The sequence below is a fragment of the Melospiza georgiana genome, chromosome Z, assembly GCF_028018845.1.
Source record: "Melospiza georgiana isolate bMelGeo1 chromosome Z, bMelGeo1.pri, whole genome shotgun sequence".
Classification (NCBI taxonomy): domain Eukaryota; kingdom Metazoa; phylum Chordata; class Aves; order Passeriformes; family Passerellidae; genus Melospiza; species Melospiza georgiana.
This window is the reverse complement of record NC_080465.1, coordinates 2,686,521-2,708,537: the sequence shown is the minus strand read 5'-3', so window position 1 is coordinate 2,708,537 and position 22,017 is coordinate 2,686,521. Positions and strand designations below refer to the sequence as shown.

At 41.2% G+C, this 22,017-nt stretch overlaps 1 protein-coding gene across 1 annotated transcript; it reads right to left on the bottom strand.

Moving 5' to 3' along the window:
- Nucleotides 1-2,824: 2,824 nt before the first annotated feature.
- Nucleotides 2,825-21,902, bottom strand: TMEM167A (transmembrane protein 167A). The gene is made up of 4 exons (XM_058043510.1): nt 21,852-21,902; nt 11,983-12,092; nt 7,251-7,285; nt 2,825-3,992 (listed from the first exon to the last, which is right to left on the bottom strand). Exons 1-4 carry the CDS (start codon nt 21,852-21,854, stop codon nt 3,922-3,924), a joined length of 219 nt encoding a protein of 72 aa, XP_057899493.1. The 5' UTR covers nt 21,855-21,902; the 3' UTR covers nt 2,825-3,921.
- Nucleotides 21,903-22,017: the final 115 nt, after the last annotated feature.

Genomic DNA, 22,017 nt, shown 5'->3' with positions numbered 1-22,017 from the left:
TCCTTGAGGAAATGTTGGCATTCCCTCCCACACCAGAGGGGGTTACACCAGTTAGTAACACTCTTCTCAAGGTGTTTCTCATTCAGATTAAGGAAACCTTGGACAGCCTTCCTGCAGCTCCTGGTGAAGCAGGAGGAGACAAGGCAGCTGCAGTGCCAAAGGTGGTTTTATTTCAGAGTTCTGAAGCTTGGTTGATGTTCCATCAGAAGAACCCAGGCTCCATCTGTCACACAGCCAAAGGGAAGGGAAGGTACCCTGTGAGGAGACAGGTCATGCTCGAGTCCCTGTGCTACATGAGACAGGGAACAGCTCCTGGAATTTAGGCAGAACCTCTGGACACGGGTGATATCCTGACTGACTAAAACCCACAGGTTTTTCAGTGCCTTTGGCCACACGAGCCCTTCAGGTTTGAAATGGAGTAAAAAAACTTACCACAGAGTACAGGTCAGCTGTGGGACACTGGTCATGTTGCACCTGGGGAGGATTTTCCCCAGTTTTTAGATCCTGCAGAATGAGTATTCCTCCACACCTTTTGCCTTATGGCCTAGAGGTGTCATGAAAAGAGGTGCTATTTATAAAACAGCCAGGTAAACAACTGAGGCCTCATGCTCAAAACCTGTTTTTCAGTGTGGATCTCCCATGCCTGGCATGCTGATTTCACTGCAGTACAGGAGCTGAGGGGAAACTGCTTCTCCAGGCAGCCAAGTGCCATCAAACACATGTGAAGCCCTCTGACAGATGCTGGGAGAACTCGCCAAACGTGTATGGAATGAGTAAAAAACAAGAGAAAAGGGGAGGGAAAAGAAACCTGGCTGGAAAACTTTTCTTTGCTGGGAATATTTGGACTGAATAATGTAAAGTTGCTGCCTGAGTATGAGAAGCAGGTTTACATCACACTTTCCTGGCTTCTGGTGGGTTTCACCATGTTCAGCATTTTAAATCATTAGGAAGATGCTGGTTTTGTTTCCTTTTCTCTAGAAGATGATTATCAAAGGGAGAAGGAAGGAAGGAATCAATCATGATGAGCCTTCCTAGGCTTCAGAGAGTGGGCTCTGCCCCAGATGCCAGTGGGACAGAACTGGAGACAAACTGGAATAGTAACAGCCTCAGAGCGCTAACAGAGCATTTATTCCCTCCATCAAAGAGCAGCCTCACCTCTTGGTGACACTGTATTTCCACTGCTCACTGCTGTGGTCACGGAGGTGGAAAGGGCATTCACAGAACAAGGACATTGTTCCAAGAACAGGAAATCTTCCTGTCATCCTTGGACTCCACTTTGTCTTTCCTCCTCCACCAGCCACGTCTGCCCAGCTGCTTATCAGTCCCTCCAGAGCATCAGACCTTCACTGTGATCCCATCTCTTACTCATGCTTTACTCATTTCCCAACATGGCAATTACTGCTGTTCCGTTCAGCCTCCCTAAATCCCTGCTTTGAATATGAGGCCATTTAAAGTGCAGATGTGGATGGAAATGAATATAGTATTAATCCATACCAAGTACATGCAAAGGTATAAAATACTCTGTGTGTTCCAGGAGCAGCACGTTGTGTTTCAGATGTTTGGGCATCAACAACATCCATGATGCTGTTTAGGAAAAAAGGATGAAGTCCCAATGTGGAAATACTTTTCAACAGTAGCAGGCACAACTACAGCTTCAATCACATTTAATCACTGTTCCTTTTGCACAAAGAAATGTGTACAGACCTGCTGCGGGTGCAAACTCTTTTGCAGGACAAAAACAAAGCCAAGAAAGCAAAATGGTTTTAAGATTCTAACCTGGGAAACCAATATTTACTCTATAACTTACTAAAAGACATGAGGTATCAATCCCTTCAAAGCTAAAAACCAAAGACCCCAGTCCTGAGGCAAACACCTGCCTGAAGCAGCAATTTCAGAACTGCCGTTTATCAGTTTAAAGATCTTGTTTCCAGACAGTTTTGTTGAGCAGCCATGCAGTTAGCACCTAATGAACAGCCTGAAAATGTCATTTATGGGGAAAATTTAAAAAAAAATTCCAACTAAGAAGTATCCATCACCCACATTTAGGCCAAGAGGATGAGATGCCATATAACAAATAAAGTCTGAACAACAAATAACAGCCAGGAAGAGGCCTGTCTGAGCTTCTTGGATGATAAAACCTTAACAGAGAAGGTTTTTGCAACACAGTTCCTCCATATTATTAACTTCAGGCACTCAGAACAAAAAATTTCATTGGGTTCTTTCCTATCTGCAGCTAAACCCCAGGGACTATTAAGAATTCACCTGGCAATTAGAACATCTTGGATGACTAGGAAATGTGTGAGTATCATAAAAATGCCATTATTTATTAAAAGCAGTAATAACCTGAATATAAGTGCTCAACATAAAAAGTTTCCAGATGATTCTCTGCATATTTTGAACAGTCAAAACCCAAGACTTTTTAGGAATCTCCCTTACCCCTCTTGAGGAACAGCTCCTTTGAAACCCAAACCTGAGTTGCTTTGATGCCCTGTTTGGAGCAGCACCCACATGTAAAGGTACAGAGCAGCAGATTGTGCACTCCCCACATGCCCTGCCCAGTCCAAGCTTCTGTGTGTGCACAGCATGGTCACAGTCCTACAGCTCTGCACTGCCAGCGGGATTTACTGGCCCAAATTGGAGAAATCTATCTTTCCTGAGCCCAGAATACAGAAGTTTGGATGGCTGCTTCTGATGGTGATTTAGATTCGCAGGTACACGTGAGACAACACAAAGGTCATAACTCAAAATCACTTTTTTGCCTAGTTGCAGGATAATTTGGATTGATGAAAATAAGGTTTTCAAACAAGAATGACAACAGGTAACATACCTTTAAGTGTGTTTTACTGTTCAGCTTTGTTCCTTCTGATCACAAGCCTTTCCAGAACACAAATACTGCAAACACACAACTCTCCCACATCCAACCAGTATGAAGTCACACAGGTGTCTGATACAACACACACCTGTCAAGCATTATTGAAGAAGTCGCTAGATCACTAAAAGTGTGCAAAATTAAGAAATATGTGCTAATGGGAGGTATCATTAAAAGTAAATAATCTTGACTACTGGTGAGCATAATTTAGTTGCTTCAACCTTTGTATTATGACATGCAACTTCCTTATCTGCAGCTAACTGTTCATTCTGATAACTGAGAAATCTTTCCATGCATGCAACAGCAGCAGCAGCAGAGCGTTTTCAATCCTTTTCTCAACATTTTGGAATCTCTAAAAATGAGTACATGTGGTTTTTTACAGAGAACAATCCAGGTGTCTCAGATCCCCATCTCTGCCTTATCAGCAGCTAATCACACATCACTACAATTATGGTCCCTGCCTTTATTTCACATCTTAACAACAGAAATATTAAGAGTTTATTTGAGAAATTACAAGTTTAGAAACAAATAGCTGAGTGTAACTTAGGTCAGAGGTCATATTTTTAGGATGAGAGTGGAGACATCACTTACAAATCAAGAGGAATTATTTAGGCAGCAAGAACTAAAAATACTTTGATAAACATCCCCTAGAGTCAAAACACTCTTTATTCTTCAAAGGGTGGTCTTATTGCTGTGGCTGATTTAGCATTTCAGTGTTTCATTCAACAGGTCTACTGGACAAGAAATTTTGAAGAATTAGAAACAGCAAGCCTTTTCAACTGCATGGTGTTTAAAAAGGAACAAGCACAAAGAGCTTCCCTGAAGCTCAGACACACACCAGACACCCTTCCATGAATTACTGCAGGAGTGTCTGTGCTGACCTGGCTGAACAAGCACATCTCGTCTGGGTTGTGATCACTAATGCTGGTCCATCTGCAGGGGTGCCCACCAGGAGAGAGGTTATCCATCGTGTGAGAGGAGACTTGCTGAGGCTTCCCATCCTTTCTTGACACAGGATCTGCTGTTGGCTACCTGGGGACACTCTCCAGCTGCTACTGCACAAACAGGATGCTGAAGGCCATCACCACACAGCACACGGCCACGTAGGGGCTCTTCCTCTCACCTGCCAGGAGGGGAGAGAACCCAGAGCAAACAGAAATTCAGGCGTGGTTAAACAGGTTAAACAGACAAACCTGCTCCTAGTCCAGTGTAATTCTGCCACAGCACGTGCAAACTAGTATTGAACATTTTCCAGCTGGAGGAAGGCAGGCAGAAGTACAGCTGTGTATTCACAAAGAAATGCAAGGGCAGTGGGGAAACTGCAGGACACGTTGTTTGATACATAAAAACAGAGTTGGGGCTCTTTGCTTTAAGAGAGGGACTTGTAAACGTGGCAGGGAGTGACAGGACTATGGGGAATGGGCTAGGCTGAAGGAAGGCAGCGCTGGATGGGACACTGGCAATGGGGAATTGTTCCCTGGCAGGGTGGGCAGGCCCTGGCACAGGGTGCCCAGAGCGGCTGGGGCTGCCCCTGCATCCCCGGCACTGCCCGAGGCCAGGCTGGACACTGGGACAGTGGGAGGGGTCCCTGCCATGGCAGGGTGGCACTGGGTGATTCTGGGTCTCTGTGCCAGGCCCACGTACAGGCTTCCATCTCACTACAACCCACCTTTTCTGAGGTGCAGTTTTATGTTGCTGCTACCTCCTAGTGCCAAAGTCAGGGGGCAGGCAGTGGAAGGTTGCCGAGGCACCCCACTTTTGCTGGTTCTGCTGCTGTGTGTCAGCTGAGGTGCAGCTGGTGCTGCCTGGTCCCGGTACCTGCCACTTGCAGTGTGAATCTTCTGTGCAGGGTGTCAGGCAACAGCCAGAGCTGTGAGCTCACAGCTGCCCAGACAGAGCCAGATGCCTTTTTTTTACTTTTTTAAGAAGACATAACATTGTTAGCATGTGGAGAGGGTCTGGTCCACAGATTTCCATGATAAAAATTGTCACAGAAGCTGCACAGACACCTCTATTTTCTGACTCTTTCAATTGGTGTCAGAGTTTCCCAGGGCAAACTGTGAAAGAAAGTTAATTTTACTCCACTAATATACTTTTATCTGTGGATGGAAATACACATTAATATACTTTTATCTGGTGGCAAAGGCAATCATGAGAGATCTATTCCCACCCATTTGGTCCAGGACAGAACTTTACAGAGGTCTATTTTTGTTGTTTTTCAAAAAAAAAAAAAAAAAAAAAAAAAAAAAAAAAAAAAAAAAAAAAAAATCTTCTCAGGTGGGAAACTGTAACACAACCAGGGGAACATCAGTAATGTTAATCACACTGGTACCTGCTTACATGAGCACTTTCTACATTAATTAGCAAGATGTTCTTACACTTAAACTTTATTCTTCATGGTTCCACTGAATTCTGCTTGGAAAATTCAGCCTACAGAACTGCCAGGGAGTGTTAACACTGAAATGTGTCTTTCAAGTGAGAAGATCCCTGTTTCTACACACCCAGGAGTATAAAGACAGAGCTGGGGCTGTTTGGTTTAAGCAAAGTTCAATTTCCCTTTGCTGTGTGAGGTCTTTTGTCTTTACAAACCACCTTATCAGAGACAGTTTTCAGAGAAACATTAAAGAAAAAACCACCAAGGCTCCCAAGTCTAGCATGGTGCAATTTTTATGAAAAAAAAGCCTTTTCCTTTACCAGCAGGACCTTTAAACACACAGCGAACAAACTTTCCACAGTAAAAGAAAAATAAATTACTTGCAGTGACACCTCCCATACACAGGATTGACTGTCCAGTAACATTACAATATTCTGTCATGATCTAGCATATATTTAATTAAACTTCAAATAACTGAACGAATTAATGTCTGCAGTTTCACATCTGTTTAAAATAAATTTTGAGGAAGTCCAACTCCTACGGTTCAGGGTATTACAATTTTCATATGGGTTATGCCTTTCTGCTCTTTATTTTCTTAAAAGAAAAATCACCATGTGGCAGGATTAAACATTATTTTGCACAACTTTGTAAATATGTAACCACTTGCCGGTGATTAAGATCTTATGTACATGTGAAAAGGTTGTTTAAACATACCAGGGATGTGAAATGTAAAGGAAGCCAGTAGACATTTTCATTGTTAAAACCTACACTTTCTACTTGCCTTTGTGACTAACACACATAAAAGGAATCATGTCCAAAGCCCTTTCTTAGTCTACAAGAAAGTCAAAGTGGTCCACTCTAGATGCAAGTTGCAAAAGAAACATAGCTAACTGAAAAAAATATCCTTGCACTTAACTACAAAGAAGATGGCGATGTAAGGTGAGGGGCTCTCTTCAGCTCTGAACAAACCCTAATGCAGCTCAATTTTTTACATTTGTTTTCACTGGTATAGCTCAAAATTCATTTCTGACAGCTGCCACCTTCCCAGTATCTTTCAATTACAGCACTGAAATTGGTTCTGCAATGTCTATTATCTAAATAGGACAATATCTGCAATCATTTTAACAACCACTCTTCACCAAAACCCTGTTTTATGTGTCAATGCTTTTCTGACATCCTGTAAAATGTTCTGCCTGGGAATGCAGAAAGGGAATCATAAAGGCTTTCTTTAGGTTCAGTGACAAGTAGGAAGCTCTAGAATTACAAGTTCAAAGTTTCTGCTCTGAATTAACAATGCAATTTGGACACTGATGATGGGTAAGTAGTTTGGTTTTTTTTTTCCTAAATTGTGGATATACCTTAATGTTAAGACTAAACTTCTGTTGCATATTCCAATTTCCTTCTCAAAATAAATTCAGGATAAGGATTAAAATAAATATAAAACCAATGTTATGGGAAAATGTCAAGAATCAGATAGAGCTGATCAGCCTGTGTGCAGATGTCACTTGACACGAACAGCTTTGTGTAATTCAAAAGTGCACAGAAGCTGAGCAAAGAAGGGAAAGGAAGAAAACCACATTTATGCTTAAAGAGAACCTTAATGCATTATGAACTCCACGTTGTTTTATTACTGTAAGGTAAATATCTGGGGTTTTTTTAAACAGTCCATTGCAATTTCAAACAGACTGCAGTTTATAAGAAATCATTGACTTTTTTGCATGTTATAAATGCACCCTTGGCTGCTTCACCTGCCAAAAAGTGCAAAAGACTTTTGAAAATGTAACATTAGATATATGAACTGACATGAGAAGATGCAGGATTTCCATTATGCTAATCTAAGAAGGCAATATCCTGCCCTTTATTTCATGGAGGTAAAAACTTGCATTTTTGAAGACAAAGGATGTGTATGGTTTTCATTGCTACATGGCAACATAATCCTAATAAACTGTGGTAGAAATAGGATGGATCTTAAGGATTTTGAAGGAAAAAAAGCCAAAAAACAATTACCAATCCTGGCGCATTTCCAGAATATCCCCAACAGTCTGTAAAGATAAAAATAAATTCATTAGGGTCTTGGTTTAATACATCCAAGTCAACTGATTCTCTTTATGTTAAAATAATCTGAATTGACAGTAATTTGTCAACGTGGTTCCCTCCTGAACACCAGAAAACAGCTGATACCTGCACATAAGGGTACAGAGTATGAATTACAGAAGTGGCAAAGTTGTAAGTCTAGTAGAGGTCTTTTTGCATGAAAAAACCCATTTAACTTGTTCTGTGTTCCAGATCTAAAGACTTCACCAGAACCCCATATTTATCTACATATCCCAGACAGAAAGTTTTGTGAAGAAAAAAATCTTCCCAATTCTTCTGGTTCTTTCTTATTCCTTTACCAATGTTTACCTTGCTCATATCTCTGCGGTGCTGCTTGCCCAGGACTTTACCTCTCACAAGTGAAACAGCAGTGGAGAAAAGCAGAATTCAACCCAGGGAACACCCAAAGGGATGTCACAAACCTGTAATTTCTCTGTGTAACTAAAATGATCTCCTACTGACAGCTCCAGAGGAGCAGGGACTGCTTTAGGGTCTCAGGAAGACAAGGGGAACAACACCGAGGTGTCCTGTGTGAACAGACAGATTTCAGCCCTTCAAAGCTTGTCTGCAGGAAGGTTTCCTTCACACATGGCACAGAACACTGTGGGAGCACGTGGAGAGCTGCCATCCCCCAGGCAGTAAATACAAACCCACAAATAATGTTCACACCCACAAAGGTTTGATTGTCTTTGCCCTTTTTTGGGCTCTGAGAGTTGCTTACTTCTAACACATCTAAATGCAGACAGGTAGGCTTGGGCCACTTGCTCCTGCATGCTTGAGCAGTCAACATATCTTTTATTTCTCTTCTACTTCCATTTTATGTGCTCTTTTAGGGTCTTGCTTTACTTCAGCATCTCTCTGTCCATTTAGCAGCCTCCTCTATTTCTGAGACAAAGATTCAGGGCTGGGCAGGTGAAGACCAAGGGTGGCAGCAAGCGATCGAGGTGTTCAAACTCAAAGTAAGATGCTTTTTGACTTATGTACCCCTTGCTGACCAGTTCATCATGAACAGCATTCCAATTCCATTTTTAGAAAGCAGGCATTTCCATCTGTGCTTCAGATTTTAGTTTTATCTCAAGCAAAATACATATACACACATACATATTTAGGTTTGACTATATTTCTGTACTGCCACAGCTCTTTTTTTCCTGCTTTTATGCAGCTCCACAAGCAGAAGTAATGATCCCTGCATATAGAGCACCACACTTTTCCAGGCTAAGAGGTCATACAATAAAGTAACCTGAAGACATTTATGCACTTTTTGAAGATGTGTGCAGGTAGAAAGGCATTCATGTGTAATTCTTAAGTGCTCCACTGATAGCACCTCAGGTTCCCAGAACTGTTGTTCACTCTCTGTAAAATTACAATTTACAGATTGCATGCTGCAAAACCAACAGGAAAACTTCCACAGCCCTGCTTCTCATTTTGCCATCTCTCAAAAGCTTCCCCAGGAGCTCAAAGAAACAAAACACTAACATTCTGTCCATATGCTTTTGAAGAATCTTGCATGGGAAAAAGAATATTAACCATTTCAGGCAGCCTAGAAGTCTGTTGAATTTGCCTCACCATCTCAGCAAGGGTATTTTTTCATCTTCTCAGGGATTTGAAGTCACTACTGCACATTTCCCTACAAAGCCCCCTTGGTGAAAACAGAAATTTTTCTGATGTGCCAGTTACAAAACAGAGGATGGGTTTCACCAGCTGTCCTTAACAACTGCAATTAACAATTTATGAGCAGTGACCAGCCTTCCCATGATGACACCAGAACATCTTAAGAGGCTTTTGTGCTACTGGAACAGCTCATTACCTCTGTTTGCTCACACAAGCTGCTGCTGAGCAGAAGCAGACTGAATTCTGGACCTTCTGATAATGCACCCTCTGGGAGAACTGGGGAGCTCTCACTGCAGGAAAAGCCTGTGCAGAGCTCCTTACTGCTCCTCTGGTTTTTCCATTAGTGCCCATCCCAGGTCCACAAGAAGGACCTATTCAAATCAAAACCTGCTTATTACAGAAGTGATGCTGCCTTGAGTAACTCTGCTCCAAAACAATTCCTCCTGCAGCAGCTCCTTGGTGTAACTGCACCCTTTGTTCTTCACCCTTCGTGTTCTGCTCCATCCTTGCTTGGAAGCAGGTGAAGGTGTGGATCTGGCTCGGATCCCTGCTCTTTCTGGCACCCACAGCCCAAAAGTGCAGGTCCTGCTGCAGATTCCTGGCTCTCAGTGCTAAATGCTAAAAGCACTCATTGTGAAAAGTGGATGCGGTTACCTGGAGGACAAAAAACCCAAATAAATGGAACCTCTTAAGCAAAGGAGGAGTTGGTGGAGCCTGAGACAATGACTGCTAAGGCTGTGTGTGCTGCAAAATGCCATGTGTTCACCAGGAGAAGCCCAGTGCCACTGCAGGATGGAGTGTGAGACATCCCCAGTGCAACGCTGATGGAAAATCAAAGGGGATCTCTGCTGCACATGAGCTGACACATCCTTCTGGGAGGAGGGAATTAGCAGGGAGGAGAGAATTACATCGTGGTGCACATTCTCCTCTAGTCAGCATGAAACAGTAAATCTCCACTTGCTTTCCCAGCCTTTAACACTGTTGCTCAGGACTAAGCACATGGAAACATTCAGGGAAAATGAAGGTTTAAGGTTCTGTTTGGCTTGGTAGGAAAAGACACACTTTGGCAGAAATGAGGGGGAGGAAATACAGGGTTATGAGGACGGGTGACATCACTGTGCAACAGCATCTCTCAAACAACAGAAATATGTTTCTTCACTTATTATTAACAGATCTAAATCCCCAGCGAAGTTACCATTCGCTTAGAAATACAGTGAATAACTACCAACATTCCTCCTCTCCGTCACTTTGGTATTTTATTGCTACTTTTTTATGCCTTTTATTTGGAGCAGGAATGATGAGGTAACAGCATCTCTGCGGCAAAATGAAACATCACTAGAATTTGCTTTATCCCACATGTCCAGACATTTCCACTGGAGCATGCAGTACATTAGAAGAGAGAGAAAGGGGTTTAGCATCATATGAGCTCCATGTAAACATCTACCATACAGGAAACAACTTTCATTGCTTCCAGGCCAAGGTTTTATTCTTCAGTACAAAGTAGTCTACAGATACATATATATATATAAAACAAAATGGCATGTCCTACATCTACATAAATACAAACCTACACATCAAACGCTCAACTCCTCCACAGTGTCAGCACCCCTTGGAAACGTTTTATGAAGAGAGTTCTATTGTACTCCAGACAGATTTGCCTCAAGAATAAACAGAGTAGCTCCAGATTAAAGGAAACACTCCTTGCCAAGAACAGCACTAAAATTTTAATCAGTAAAATAAACATTCTTACTTCTTACTGTGTATACCTCATTGACTATTGTGTTATCTTCCACCAGCAGACACCCAAACTCCCCTGGTCCCCCCACTCCCTGTCCTTCATGAAGTCATCCTTTCTTCCATCTCTACTTCCATCCAAAGAAACCTCTCATGTCAGTGACAATTTTGTGGCCTCATATAAAAGAACACAAGTGTTTTCATGTCAGTACTCCAAATTAAGAAATAAAAAAGCTGGTGTAATTTGGGTACCTTACACTGCTAAAATTAAAAAACATTAATAAAACAGCAACCCCAGAGGTTAATTACAACGAAGGTTTCCAGAAAACAAACACTCAGGTGTTTGGTGTTCTTGGTCACAACACTATTTAAAACTGGACACTTCTGAATTTAAATGCCAAAGTGATGGAAGACACTGAGGGAAGAAGAACATTTTATTTAACAGGAAATGACCTAATGGCAAAAGTGGAGAAGTGAAACACTCATTATCCAAAAGCCTGTCTGTTTTTCCACCTAGAATTACCTCCTGCTTCTACACATATCATCTTCTTTGCACTAACCTGAGGTGACAGCATTACTGAAGTTCCAGGGACAGCCCCAGACATTTCTGTGTCACAAGTGCCCAATGGTTACTCAAAACCCACCACACTTAAATCACAGTTCTGCTGATCACAGCTAGCATCCATAAGACTAAAAACCAAAAAGTTAGGTTTGTAGAAGTTTTCAAAAACTCTTCTAGACATTCCCTCACCTTAGAGAACACAAAACCATGATTTGAACAGACCACACAAGAGGACTGCATTGCTTATTTTAAAAAGTATTTTTAGTTTTCTTTTAGTTACAGATTATTGCTAAAGCTGTGTTTCAAACTTCTATCTGCAAAACACCTATCCTGAAAACAAGCAAAAAGCCAGTTTCTGCAGGCTCCTTATGCATCCTAGGAATCAAAAATAAATCATTGCAGCAATAGCCACACGTAGGAGAATGTTTTATTTCTGTCTCTCATTTCTATATCTCTAATAAGCATCTAACAACAGAGCTACAAATCTAGAAGATTAATAACACAGTATTAGCAAGGTTAGCAAGCCAATAAATTCTTTCAATAAAATTTCAACTAAGTGCTTGCCAATACCTTATTGCACTCTGTTGTGAGGTACAAAATTAAGATTTTTATCTTTAAAGAGAGAAAATTTTCAAAGCAGGATCTGCATTATCACAGACCTCATCAGGAGATGCTGAAAAGCTGCAGTTGAACGCACACAGCTTGTGGATGTTAGAAATGAATGATCAGGCCACATACCCGGATTTATTTTTGTCCAGTAAGCTGGGAGCCAAGGATCTGATGTAGGCACAGGTGCATATGAGCAGCAGGATCACAGTCAGCAGACTCTGGAAGTTGAAGATGGCAGACTGTGGAAGAGAATCAGGGAAAACAAAGAATTACATCTCTGCAGTGCAGGAACTCCTCTCGAAGTGGAAATTCTGGAAAAAACAGGTGACCCCTCAGACAACACCAAAAATGAAACCTACAACGAGCCAGAAAACCTTTCCATCAATGGAATAGGGTGGTGGTAGTGAAAATAGAGGTCAGGACTGAGTGGCAAGGAAACCAGCGGTAGCCAAGACAAAAAATAACACAAAACGTGCAGTAGGGTTGTTAATATACCACTTTTTAAAAGCTACAGGCCAAATTCAACAGATTTGTACAAAGTTAAGCCCACCTGAACTATGATAACTGATTACTTTTACTGTAAATACACTTTCAGAACTGCTAGTTCTTTGGTAAATTCTGAAGAAATTTATGAAATTGCCTTAAGAAAGTTCTGTTGTTGACAGCAAACACTGATCAGCCTAGTGGCAGTGAGAAGAGACAATTCTTGAGAAACTGCTGCAATATCTGGCAATTTACTGAAGTGTGAAATAACACTAATAAGCAGAAACTGCAACCCATAAACTTTTTTTTTTAACCTTTTATTCTTTTTTTTTTTACGGTTTTTGGGTTTCTCTGAAGTGTCTCGACTGACATTCTGGTCAGTGTAACAGCACCAGGTGGTGTAAGGAGCAATTGCTTATTACAAAAAGCTTTATTTTACCTTCACGCTGCTACGCTCATTTGCAAATCTGATTTAGTGTGAGCTCAAAAAAAAAAAAAAAAAACAAACAAAAAAATGTCAAGACAAATGCAAGAAATTCACTCTTTGTTGTTCTGGAATTCTGATGAACTTCTCTCTCCTGTGTTCGTACTGCTCAACCCAGCTGGCTGAGCAGTGGTATTTAATTAAAGGTAAATATTTAGCACTTAGGAAAGGGTAATACATTGGCATTTCCTTCTCCAAGCATATTTTAGGGCACATCAGAGCCTTCATTTCCATGCAGCCTGAGGCACATCTCTGTTGGTGTGCACGTGCTATGTCACAAAATTAGAATGTTTTGAATCTATGATGGTCAAATCTATCTAGCTAATGAGAATTATAAAAGAAAACCACACTATTCTAGTTCAGTATGGCACTAACAGGAAATTAGGAGAGAAAAATGACAAGTTCTAGTAGAAGGAAAGCCACTGGAACACACACAATTGCTCCAATACTGAGATCAAAAACCTGGCGACCAAAACCCACCAAAATCAACAGCAAAACAGAATAAAATACTTTATCTTATTTAGAAGTCTCCATGGATCATAGGGACTCCAGAACATGGACAGAGCTGCCAGTCTGAACACATGCTTTAGGTAGGGTTAGCTACCTAAAGCAGTTTAACTTAATGGGGTCCAACAGGCCACTCTGTGAAGAAGAATCATTAGAGGTGCTCTTACTCTGTACCCTGCATAGGAGGGATTTCAGCATCCCTGAAACCCACCCTTTCTGTGATGAGGGAACAGCGATCCCACACCCAAGCCAGCCTTCCTGTCCCAGCCACGAGGCTGTGCTTGGTTTCCTCTTGCACCACAGCCCTTTGTCAATCAGATTTAATTTAGCATTTCAGCCCAACCAGCCACCCCTTCTTGTGCCCCATCAGGTCACAAATAATGGACAGACTCTTCACCAAGGACAACATGCTGCCATGCCCAGCCTCTGGAGCCTTTGTGCTCAGCAGAAGTTTCTGCCAGCTCCAGCAACCAGGCAAGGCTCAATTCCCCCTGGCTCCTGCGGGTCTAGGAACGCGGCGGGGCCGGATCCAGGAGCGGCTGCTCTCAGCACAGCCAGATACTGCCTATCAACTGATTAACCCCGTCAGTCCTGCGGGACAGACAGACAGCTGCTCTGACAGCTCGCAGCCCCGCGTTCCCATGGATGCCTGCAGCTGCTTCCCGAGGCGGCACCGCGCGCTCCGGCACCGCAAAATGGCACAAGGGCACACTTGCTTCCTCCAAAGCAGGGGCTGTAAACGTATACTCATGAAATGTGCTATCAGCCAGCCAACTGAGGCAGTATATAATTGTATATAATTGTTCTTTGTTGGGGTCTTCACGTGTTTCCCCAGATATTTGTGGCCGTAATTGCATCTGCCCTTCCACGGAAACGCGCTATGAATGACACGTTTATCTGCACACCCGCTTTCAAAGGGCAGATGTGAGCGTTCCAAAATTTGCCTACAATTTCTGGAAATGAGAATTTATCCCTGAATTAGACTGCTTCGCTCTCCACATCTGAAGTAATTCTCATAGCCCAGCTGAATTCACACAGAGCAGCAACCTACATCTGGCTGCTCCAACTGATGTAATTAAAAGCTGCTGCAAGAATTATACATCGCTCAGAATCCTTTTAAAAAACTGCATTCACATAGCAAGCTACTTGCACAATGTAGATGTGATGCTGTTCATTCGTTTAGACTGGGTTGCTCTGATGAAAATGTATTAATTTCAATTTTTGACTTGTGTTGACTGGCCTAGATCCTGTGAGCCTCACTCCCACTACAAAGAGATCTCAGCACATGGAGAAACTGGTGCTCTCTCTTAGGCTGTGTCCCCATGAGGGGGAAATGACAACTAACTTCATGAGACCTATGCTGCAATGCCAAAAAGAACCAGCACTGGCATTTTATTCTGGTTTTAGACAGTGCAAGCTTTAATTCCACAGGCTGAAATTTTCTACATCTGCATTTCTGACATAGTGGGAACACCTCATTGCTCCATTCTGTCTCATTCCCCCAATGTCCCCTCCTGTGTGGAGCATCACCACATCACCTGCAGCACCAATGAGGTATTGCATTCACCTGAACTTGAAAAAGACAATTTTTTACCAATGTCTTTGGAAATTTAAGACTGTGGACTTCAGCTTTGAGAGCTACATGCCCAAAGGCTGTTTTAAATCCTTTCCAAAACCAGGCCTTTAAAAAAAGCCTCAAGATTATTTCCTGATCATAACATATCTCAGTGAAAACTCCATATAATAAACCATAAAGAATTAGTACTCCTGAAATTTTTATTGTGTTGGGATTAACAGCAGTGGCTTGTACTAAAATAAATACTCATGGCAACATACAGTAGTTGGAAATCCAGTGGTACAGCCAGAATTGTCTGAATGTACTCTCATCTGAGTATAAACTGAAGTGTTGATTGAAAGTTAAAAGTTACCTGTGTGGCTGTGACAGGGAATCATGACAACAACTGCATAGCTCCTGCAAATCTCATCATAGACAATGCTGTCCCTCAGCATTAGATTTACTACACTTGGGCAGAAGAAGAGGAAAAAAAGCAGCAGCTCAGAGTTTTGGTTACCAACAGTTCTTGCACTTCACAGGAGTATTTTACTCAATATGCACAAATAACCATAAGAAATGCACTAATTCCAAGCACTTTGCTGCACTGACAGCACCCATAGACAAGGCACTGTAATTTATCCATTTCTGCAGTTCTCACTCACTCCCTTACCCCAATATCCTCTGCTTCAGACACGTTGTTGCTCCCTGTCCTTGCAGGCAGCACCACACTCACAAACCACCTTGGTTACTGATGCAAGCCCTGGGCAGCACAGCAATAAATCACACCCTAGGTTTTGATCAAACTGTCAGTGTCATGAAGGACCTGCTGATTTTACCCTTATCTAACAGACTTTTGTTTAAAATAAACCACCCAGTATCGTGGTTCCAGGGAAAATGAAACGTGCAGGAGGAGAACACAAACCCTATGCTGCTATCCTTTCAGGCTGGTAGAAAGCCTAACACAAAAGCTCTCTGAGTTTATCTCCGCAGACTTAGCACTGAAACCAAAGCTTAACCTTCCCTAGACTTAAAAAGTATTTACAGAATGATTATTTTATCTCTGATTGCAGCGTGACCATGATGATTTCGTCCATCTGTGCTATAAAAGCAAAGGCCATTGTAGTGCCAGCAAGCTGCAAAACTTTGCCCTGTGGTTACTAATATTATAACCAATTTATGTAGGCAAACACAGATAAATAACTGGAATATTTTAAAGAAAGTACAATCTCTGTGTAATATGCTTCAGAATATTCAGTCTTTCTAGAATGTTTTTATTTTTTTTTCTCCCCAGTATAATAAAATTGATGAATAATTATCTTTTCTGTAATCAAATATGGATACCCAATCATTCAGCTGCCTTCCTCATACTGGAATATGAGCAAGAGCATACATCCTGAAGTTAAACTTTAGTTAGGCAAGAGGTGATAAAAATTTGATCACAGAAAAGTTAAATCAAGCTATGAAATTTTAACGAAGAGGTCCTTACAAAGCTGAAAGAGAAAATGCTTATTATCTACCGTTTCCAATACACCCTGCAATTCTTATTTTGTCAGTAAAATCAAATTTTTCAGAATACAATATTGAGAAAAATAATAGGATATAAATCACCTAGTACTACTCCCAACCTGAAGGCCAAAGCAACTGCTAAAAAGTAATTAAAACATGCATCAAACTGTATTATTTTCCAATCTATTAAAAAAATAATTACTTTTCCTACTGCTGCCAAATGCAATCTGATCCAAACAAATGGAAAACAAGCATTTGTAAAACAGGCATGCTAATTAGCATAATAAAAAAATTACAAAAAGTGCAAATTAGTGAAGTTTGAAGCAATTATTGCCAAAAGTACACAACAAAACTAAGCAAGGGCTGTTAGTAAGTATCCCAATACCAGCCAGATGCAGTTGTTCCAGCACAAATATGGCTTTTTACTTTGGATTTCCAGCATGTTCTCCTCAGTATTTAGTTTCCAAAGAATTTAAGTACTCTATTTAATGTTCATTCAGATTTCTGTCTGTTGTAATTTTGCACTCATGGAATGTAAGCTAAGGCCTGATTAGAGAAATAGGGAATTTTTTTCCCAGTCATTTTCGGGAGAAGCACATTGTCAAGTTTAAATGGCAAGTACAACTAACATGTATGCTTTCCAGTCAACTGAAGACTAATAATACATCTATGTAAACCAATCTCCTTGAGCAATTAAACACTTAATTAAACATATGGACACAGCTGCCCTCCCCTATAAAAAGCTCATTTGACTTTAGCACATTTAGGATTTTTACTGTAATTCAAATCCACAGAGCAGCAGCGAGAAGACACCTCCAGGCAATGATGCTGAAATTTCACACTTGCTTGAATTCCTCCCTCTTTGCCCCAGTATCTAGTTTGAAAACTGAACTTTTGCTGCAAGCAGCTAGCTGATGCAGCATTTCACCAAAATATCTTACTATAAAAAACAAAGTGACTACTGAAGTCTTTCACTGGGGTCACTGTAGCGCAAAGGTGGGTATGTCCACATATTTACTAAACAATCAAAGAATAATGGTGGATATGTCAGTAAAAGCTTAAAACACCTTTACCCCCAGGATTTTTCTGTACATTACACAGTTTTAAATTTTACAAAGATATTTTTCCTCTTCTGTCTTTCCCCATTAGATAAACGCAGTATTTTAAATAGCCCCTTTTTTTAAAAGAAACTCTCCTGTCTGAAGTTGCACATCACACTGTTTAGTTCACCATAAATTTAGGACTGAAACTGTAAAAAACAGTAAAACCTCTGTGTGTGATTGGAAGAGGTAAGAGTCATACTAAAGCACACTTTGGATCAGGTGACATCCTTACTATAATAAAAGCAGCATGCAAAAATCGGGAGTTTGGAACAGAAGTGCTACAGGAATGTGAACATGGCCATAGAAAGAAGTCTAACTTCTCAAAAAGTAAGATATACTCTAATTTACCTCAAAACTACAAAACAGATCTGTAAATAGTTTATGTATACTATTTACCAAATTTATTTTTTTTTCATTCATAGTCAAACCATCTCTTTCAAACATGAAGAACAAATACCAGGAAAAAATATACTTAGTTAAAAAACAATGACAAGTTCTGCTAAGTCTTGTCACGTCCCTTGGCCCTGGCAGGTCCACAGCACCTCTGCAAGTCTCTTGTTTGGCAGAGGTTCAGGAGCATGGTTTGAGTATTTAGCATCTGGAAGACAGGTAGTATTTTTCACAGCTGTTCCCACCTTGTTTCCACAGTCACCAGGTTGAAAATCAGAAACTTTTGTTGAGTTTGAACTCCTGGCTCTGTGCATTAGCAGAAAAACATATTCAGAGCTGCAGCTGTTACAGTGAATGTGTGTGGCATCTAACCAAAACATTAAATTGTGGCATTCACTTTCTTATGGCACTCAGCTAAGAAATGGTTTCTCATAACCAGCATCATTCTAAAAGCAGACTCACTGCATCCTGCTCTTCCAAAAAGAGACCATCTTACCTTGTCAGAATAATTTCCTCAGTTCAATAATCACAGAAATAAAACACTTACAATGTATTTTCACTTCATCCTCCAAGATGACAGAAGTATCAATACTAAACACTTCAGGTGAAATAAATTCACAATACAAAGATACTTTAAGACTGTAATACAACCTAGAAGATGTTTTTAAACCTATGTACCTTTAGGTCATGATAAATACAAAGCTGCTAGCAAATCTGAATGAGGATGGATTCATTCTTATAATTTTGAATAAGACAAACATAAAAATTAGTACTTGAAGACTCCTGAAAGCTCCTTTTTCAGAGCAGTGTCTTGGGTTCTGGTGTGTTTATATCCGACAGCTTGGTTGAAATAATATTTACTAATGAATGTTTTTACATTTGGCTCTATGAGCAACTCCCTTTCCTTCTATAAACACCACACTAAGAGAGCAACAAAGATTATGACAGAAATGTTTGTCCTCGTGGAAAGTTCCCAAAGCAATTTTTGTGCAGTAATGTGGGGCCAGGATCAGCCCCAACCGGAGGGTGACAGGGAAGAAGCCGTTTTTGTCAAGTTTCTGGCGCTTTTTAAAAATAATCTCCATCACCAAATTCTGAGTGTAACTTCACATTTCTGCTATGAAGGAAAGTGAAGACCACCCTTCAGGAGGGGAGAACCTCTTCACTCATTTTAATATTACTTTTGGCTTCTTCCCTCCTTCCTACCATGCACGTGGAAAACTTTTCAAGCCCACCAGGAAAACTTCTGTCCAACTTCCAGATGCAAAATCCCAAAAGCTGTCAGGACAAACTGACTTGTGGAAGCCAGCAAACAACACACCTTCTCCTCCTAAATAAATGAGGGAGCTGTGCATCCCTTCCATTCCCAGCAAGTTTGGAATCCACTGAGAAGCTTCCGCTGGATTCCATAGATGATTAAAGTTAAAATAGTGAAGAGCTTACGTATATATAAATATATATATATATATGTAAATTTTTTTTTCTGCTTGGCAGCAGCTGGCCATTCACCCAGCACAAGTTCTCATCTGCTTAGCCAGGAAGGACATGGTAAGGGATCCTGGAAAACAATGGGATGAAAAGTTTCCAAGGGATAAAGTCCTTTGGAAATCATATTCAGAATAATATAGAATACTCAGAGTGCTGCTAACTTTCCAGAACTGCAGCTCTTACTCTTTGGACAAGGAGATTAAAGTGGAGATGTAGCTCTAATCTTTCCATTTCATGACACACAGACAGCAGTTGTTCCCTTTCTCACAGACAAATGTGAGCTCAAAAATTATCCTTTTTTCCCCTAAAGTGCCTTGACACCAGAGGTGGCATCATGGAGGACCCAAGGTCCTGGAGGGCTGCTGCTCTCTTGAAGAAATTCAAACATCACAGTAAGGCTGAAAGAAACTTATTTTCAACATGAAATCATAAGCAAACCATCCTTACAAGAACGTCTTGCTTCACACAAAGTAAGCAACAGGGACAAGTGGAGAAGATAATCCTAACAGAATCTCATACACTTGCCACAATCTTCTTAAATTTAAACATTAGCTTTGTTTTGAAGTTACCGTTATGTGCTTCTTACATATCTGTAAGAAAATATATAAAATATAAATGTCATAGTGATATAATACTAAATAATTAGTTTCATTTAATCATTACACTGAGCAACCCCAATGTCCCACCAAGTTCTCTTGCCTTTTTCTATCACCTCAAACCCTTTTAAGTACAATAAAAAAGAGTGAGGTTCTGCTGTAATTCTCTATATTCACCTTTCCATGGCACTGATTAGAGATCTCTTGCTTTCTGCACATGTGTTTTAGATCTCCTGAGATAATTTATGCCTCTCATTAATGAAAAAACCTCCTTTGTTTTGTGCTTGGAGCCCCAGACTGAAGCAGGTTGCTCTGAAAGATCTGCCAAGGAATGCTCAGGTGAGCAACTCCCAGCAATTTCCTGCTGGTGACAAGATCTGGAGCCTGGGAACCCTTTTTTTGAACTGAGCCATAAGGAACTTCAAGTGATATTGATCTTTTCTGTAAATGCACAGGAAATACAGCAATATTCCATTAAACTGCACAGCAACCCTGCTGTGACAGATGATCTCTCCATGCTCGTGGGAAAGGGGGAACCAGGTGATCTTCAAAGGTCCTTTCAACCTAAACCACATTCTGATTATTAGAAAAATACCAAAAATTCCCATCTTTAAACAAGCTCTGTGCTGAACTTATGGACAAACATGTACTTTGTACAGGAAAAATTTATGTTAATTCAGTAATTCTTTTGGTTTTCCTTTTAAGTTCGTGTATATGCCCTGCTCATACAAATGTCATTGATATATAAATATTTAATGTACAAACCTTGACTAAGAAAAAGCATTTCACTGCTCAGCTTTAACTCTGACAGAATGCAAAACCTTATTTTATATTACCTGCACAGACTGGAAGAATGGGAAGAAAACAAGAAAAGAAAAAAAAATTGAAACCCCCAATTTGCCTCTTGATAAAGAATGTATATATTCACACACATCTATTATATATATATATATCTGTGTATCTATCTATCTATCTATCTATATATATATCTAAGCACAGTCTTTATGTGTGTGGTATATAGAAAAAGTATGCTATTAATATATGACACATAATTATTAAAATATTCAATTAAATATTTGCATACACCCATAAAAAAATAAGTGTCTTTATATCCACAGATATTGGTAATACACATAATATATTCAAACATAGGCACAGATGTTCTATTCCAGATGTACTTACCTGCCTTTTGCACATTTATAAAACTAGAAATAAATTTTAGAATACGTATTTATATGGTAAGTTATATTTCATATACTCAAAAATTAGAACATGTTGTGAATGTATGAACCTCTAAAAAGACAGGGAAAAGGCAATATATATGTAGACATACATATCAATTTTTCTATACACATACATATCTATAATTTATATATACACAAGCATATATATATGCACACATATATATATATGCATCTGTATATTATGTAGTTTTTAATATAATCCAGTTTTCACGAGTAAATGGACCTGGGCCTCTGATGACACCCCTGAAAAGTAGCCAATGACACGGCTCAGCGCACTGCTCTGAGCATGACGTCGCCTAACACCACCGTGACGTCACGCAGCACAGAAATGACGTCAGGAAGCCGTGAGAGAACCGCACAGCACCTGACCGACCTCGCACCAGCTGCTGATGCCCCGCACAGCCACAAAGCGAGGTTTTTTTCCTGCCACCAAACCCGCGATGCAAACGCGCCCCGCACTACTCCCACCAAAGCCCTGAGGCGGCTCCGCTCCCGCGGCTCGCGGCTTATGGCGTGAGCGACCTCTGTGGGCACCGCCCGGGCCGAGAGGCGCCGCTGGGGACCGTTCCGGGCGGCGGAGGGGCAGGGGAGCGGGGAGGGCCCGGTCCCGGCGCGGCAGGGCCGTGCGGGCCCCGCGCTTACCATCGCGCCGCGCTCCGCCACATCACCTTCCGGCCGCTGCCACGGGCGGAAGCGCGCACCGCGCGCCCTCAGAGCGCGGGGGCGCGGGCACGGCCGCCATTGGCTGGCGACGCCGCAGCGCGTCTCGATTGGTCGGCGGTGCCGGCGCGGGGCGGGACGGAGGGGC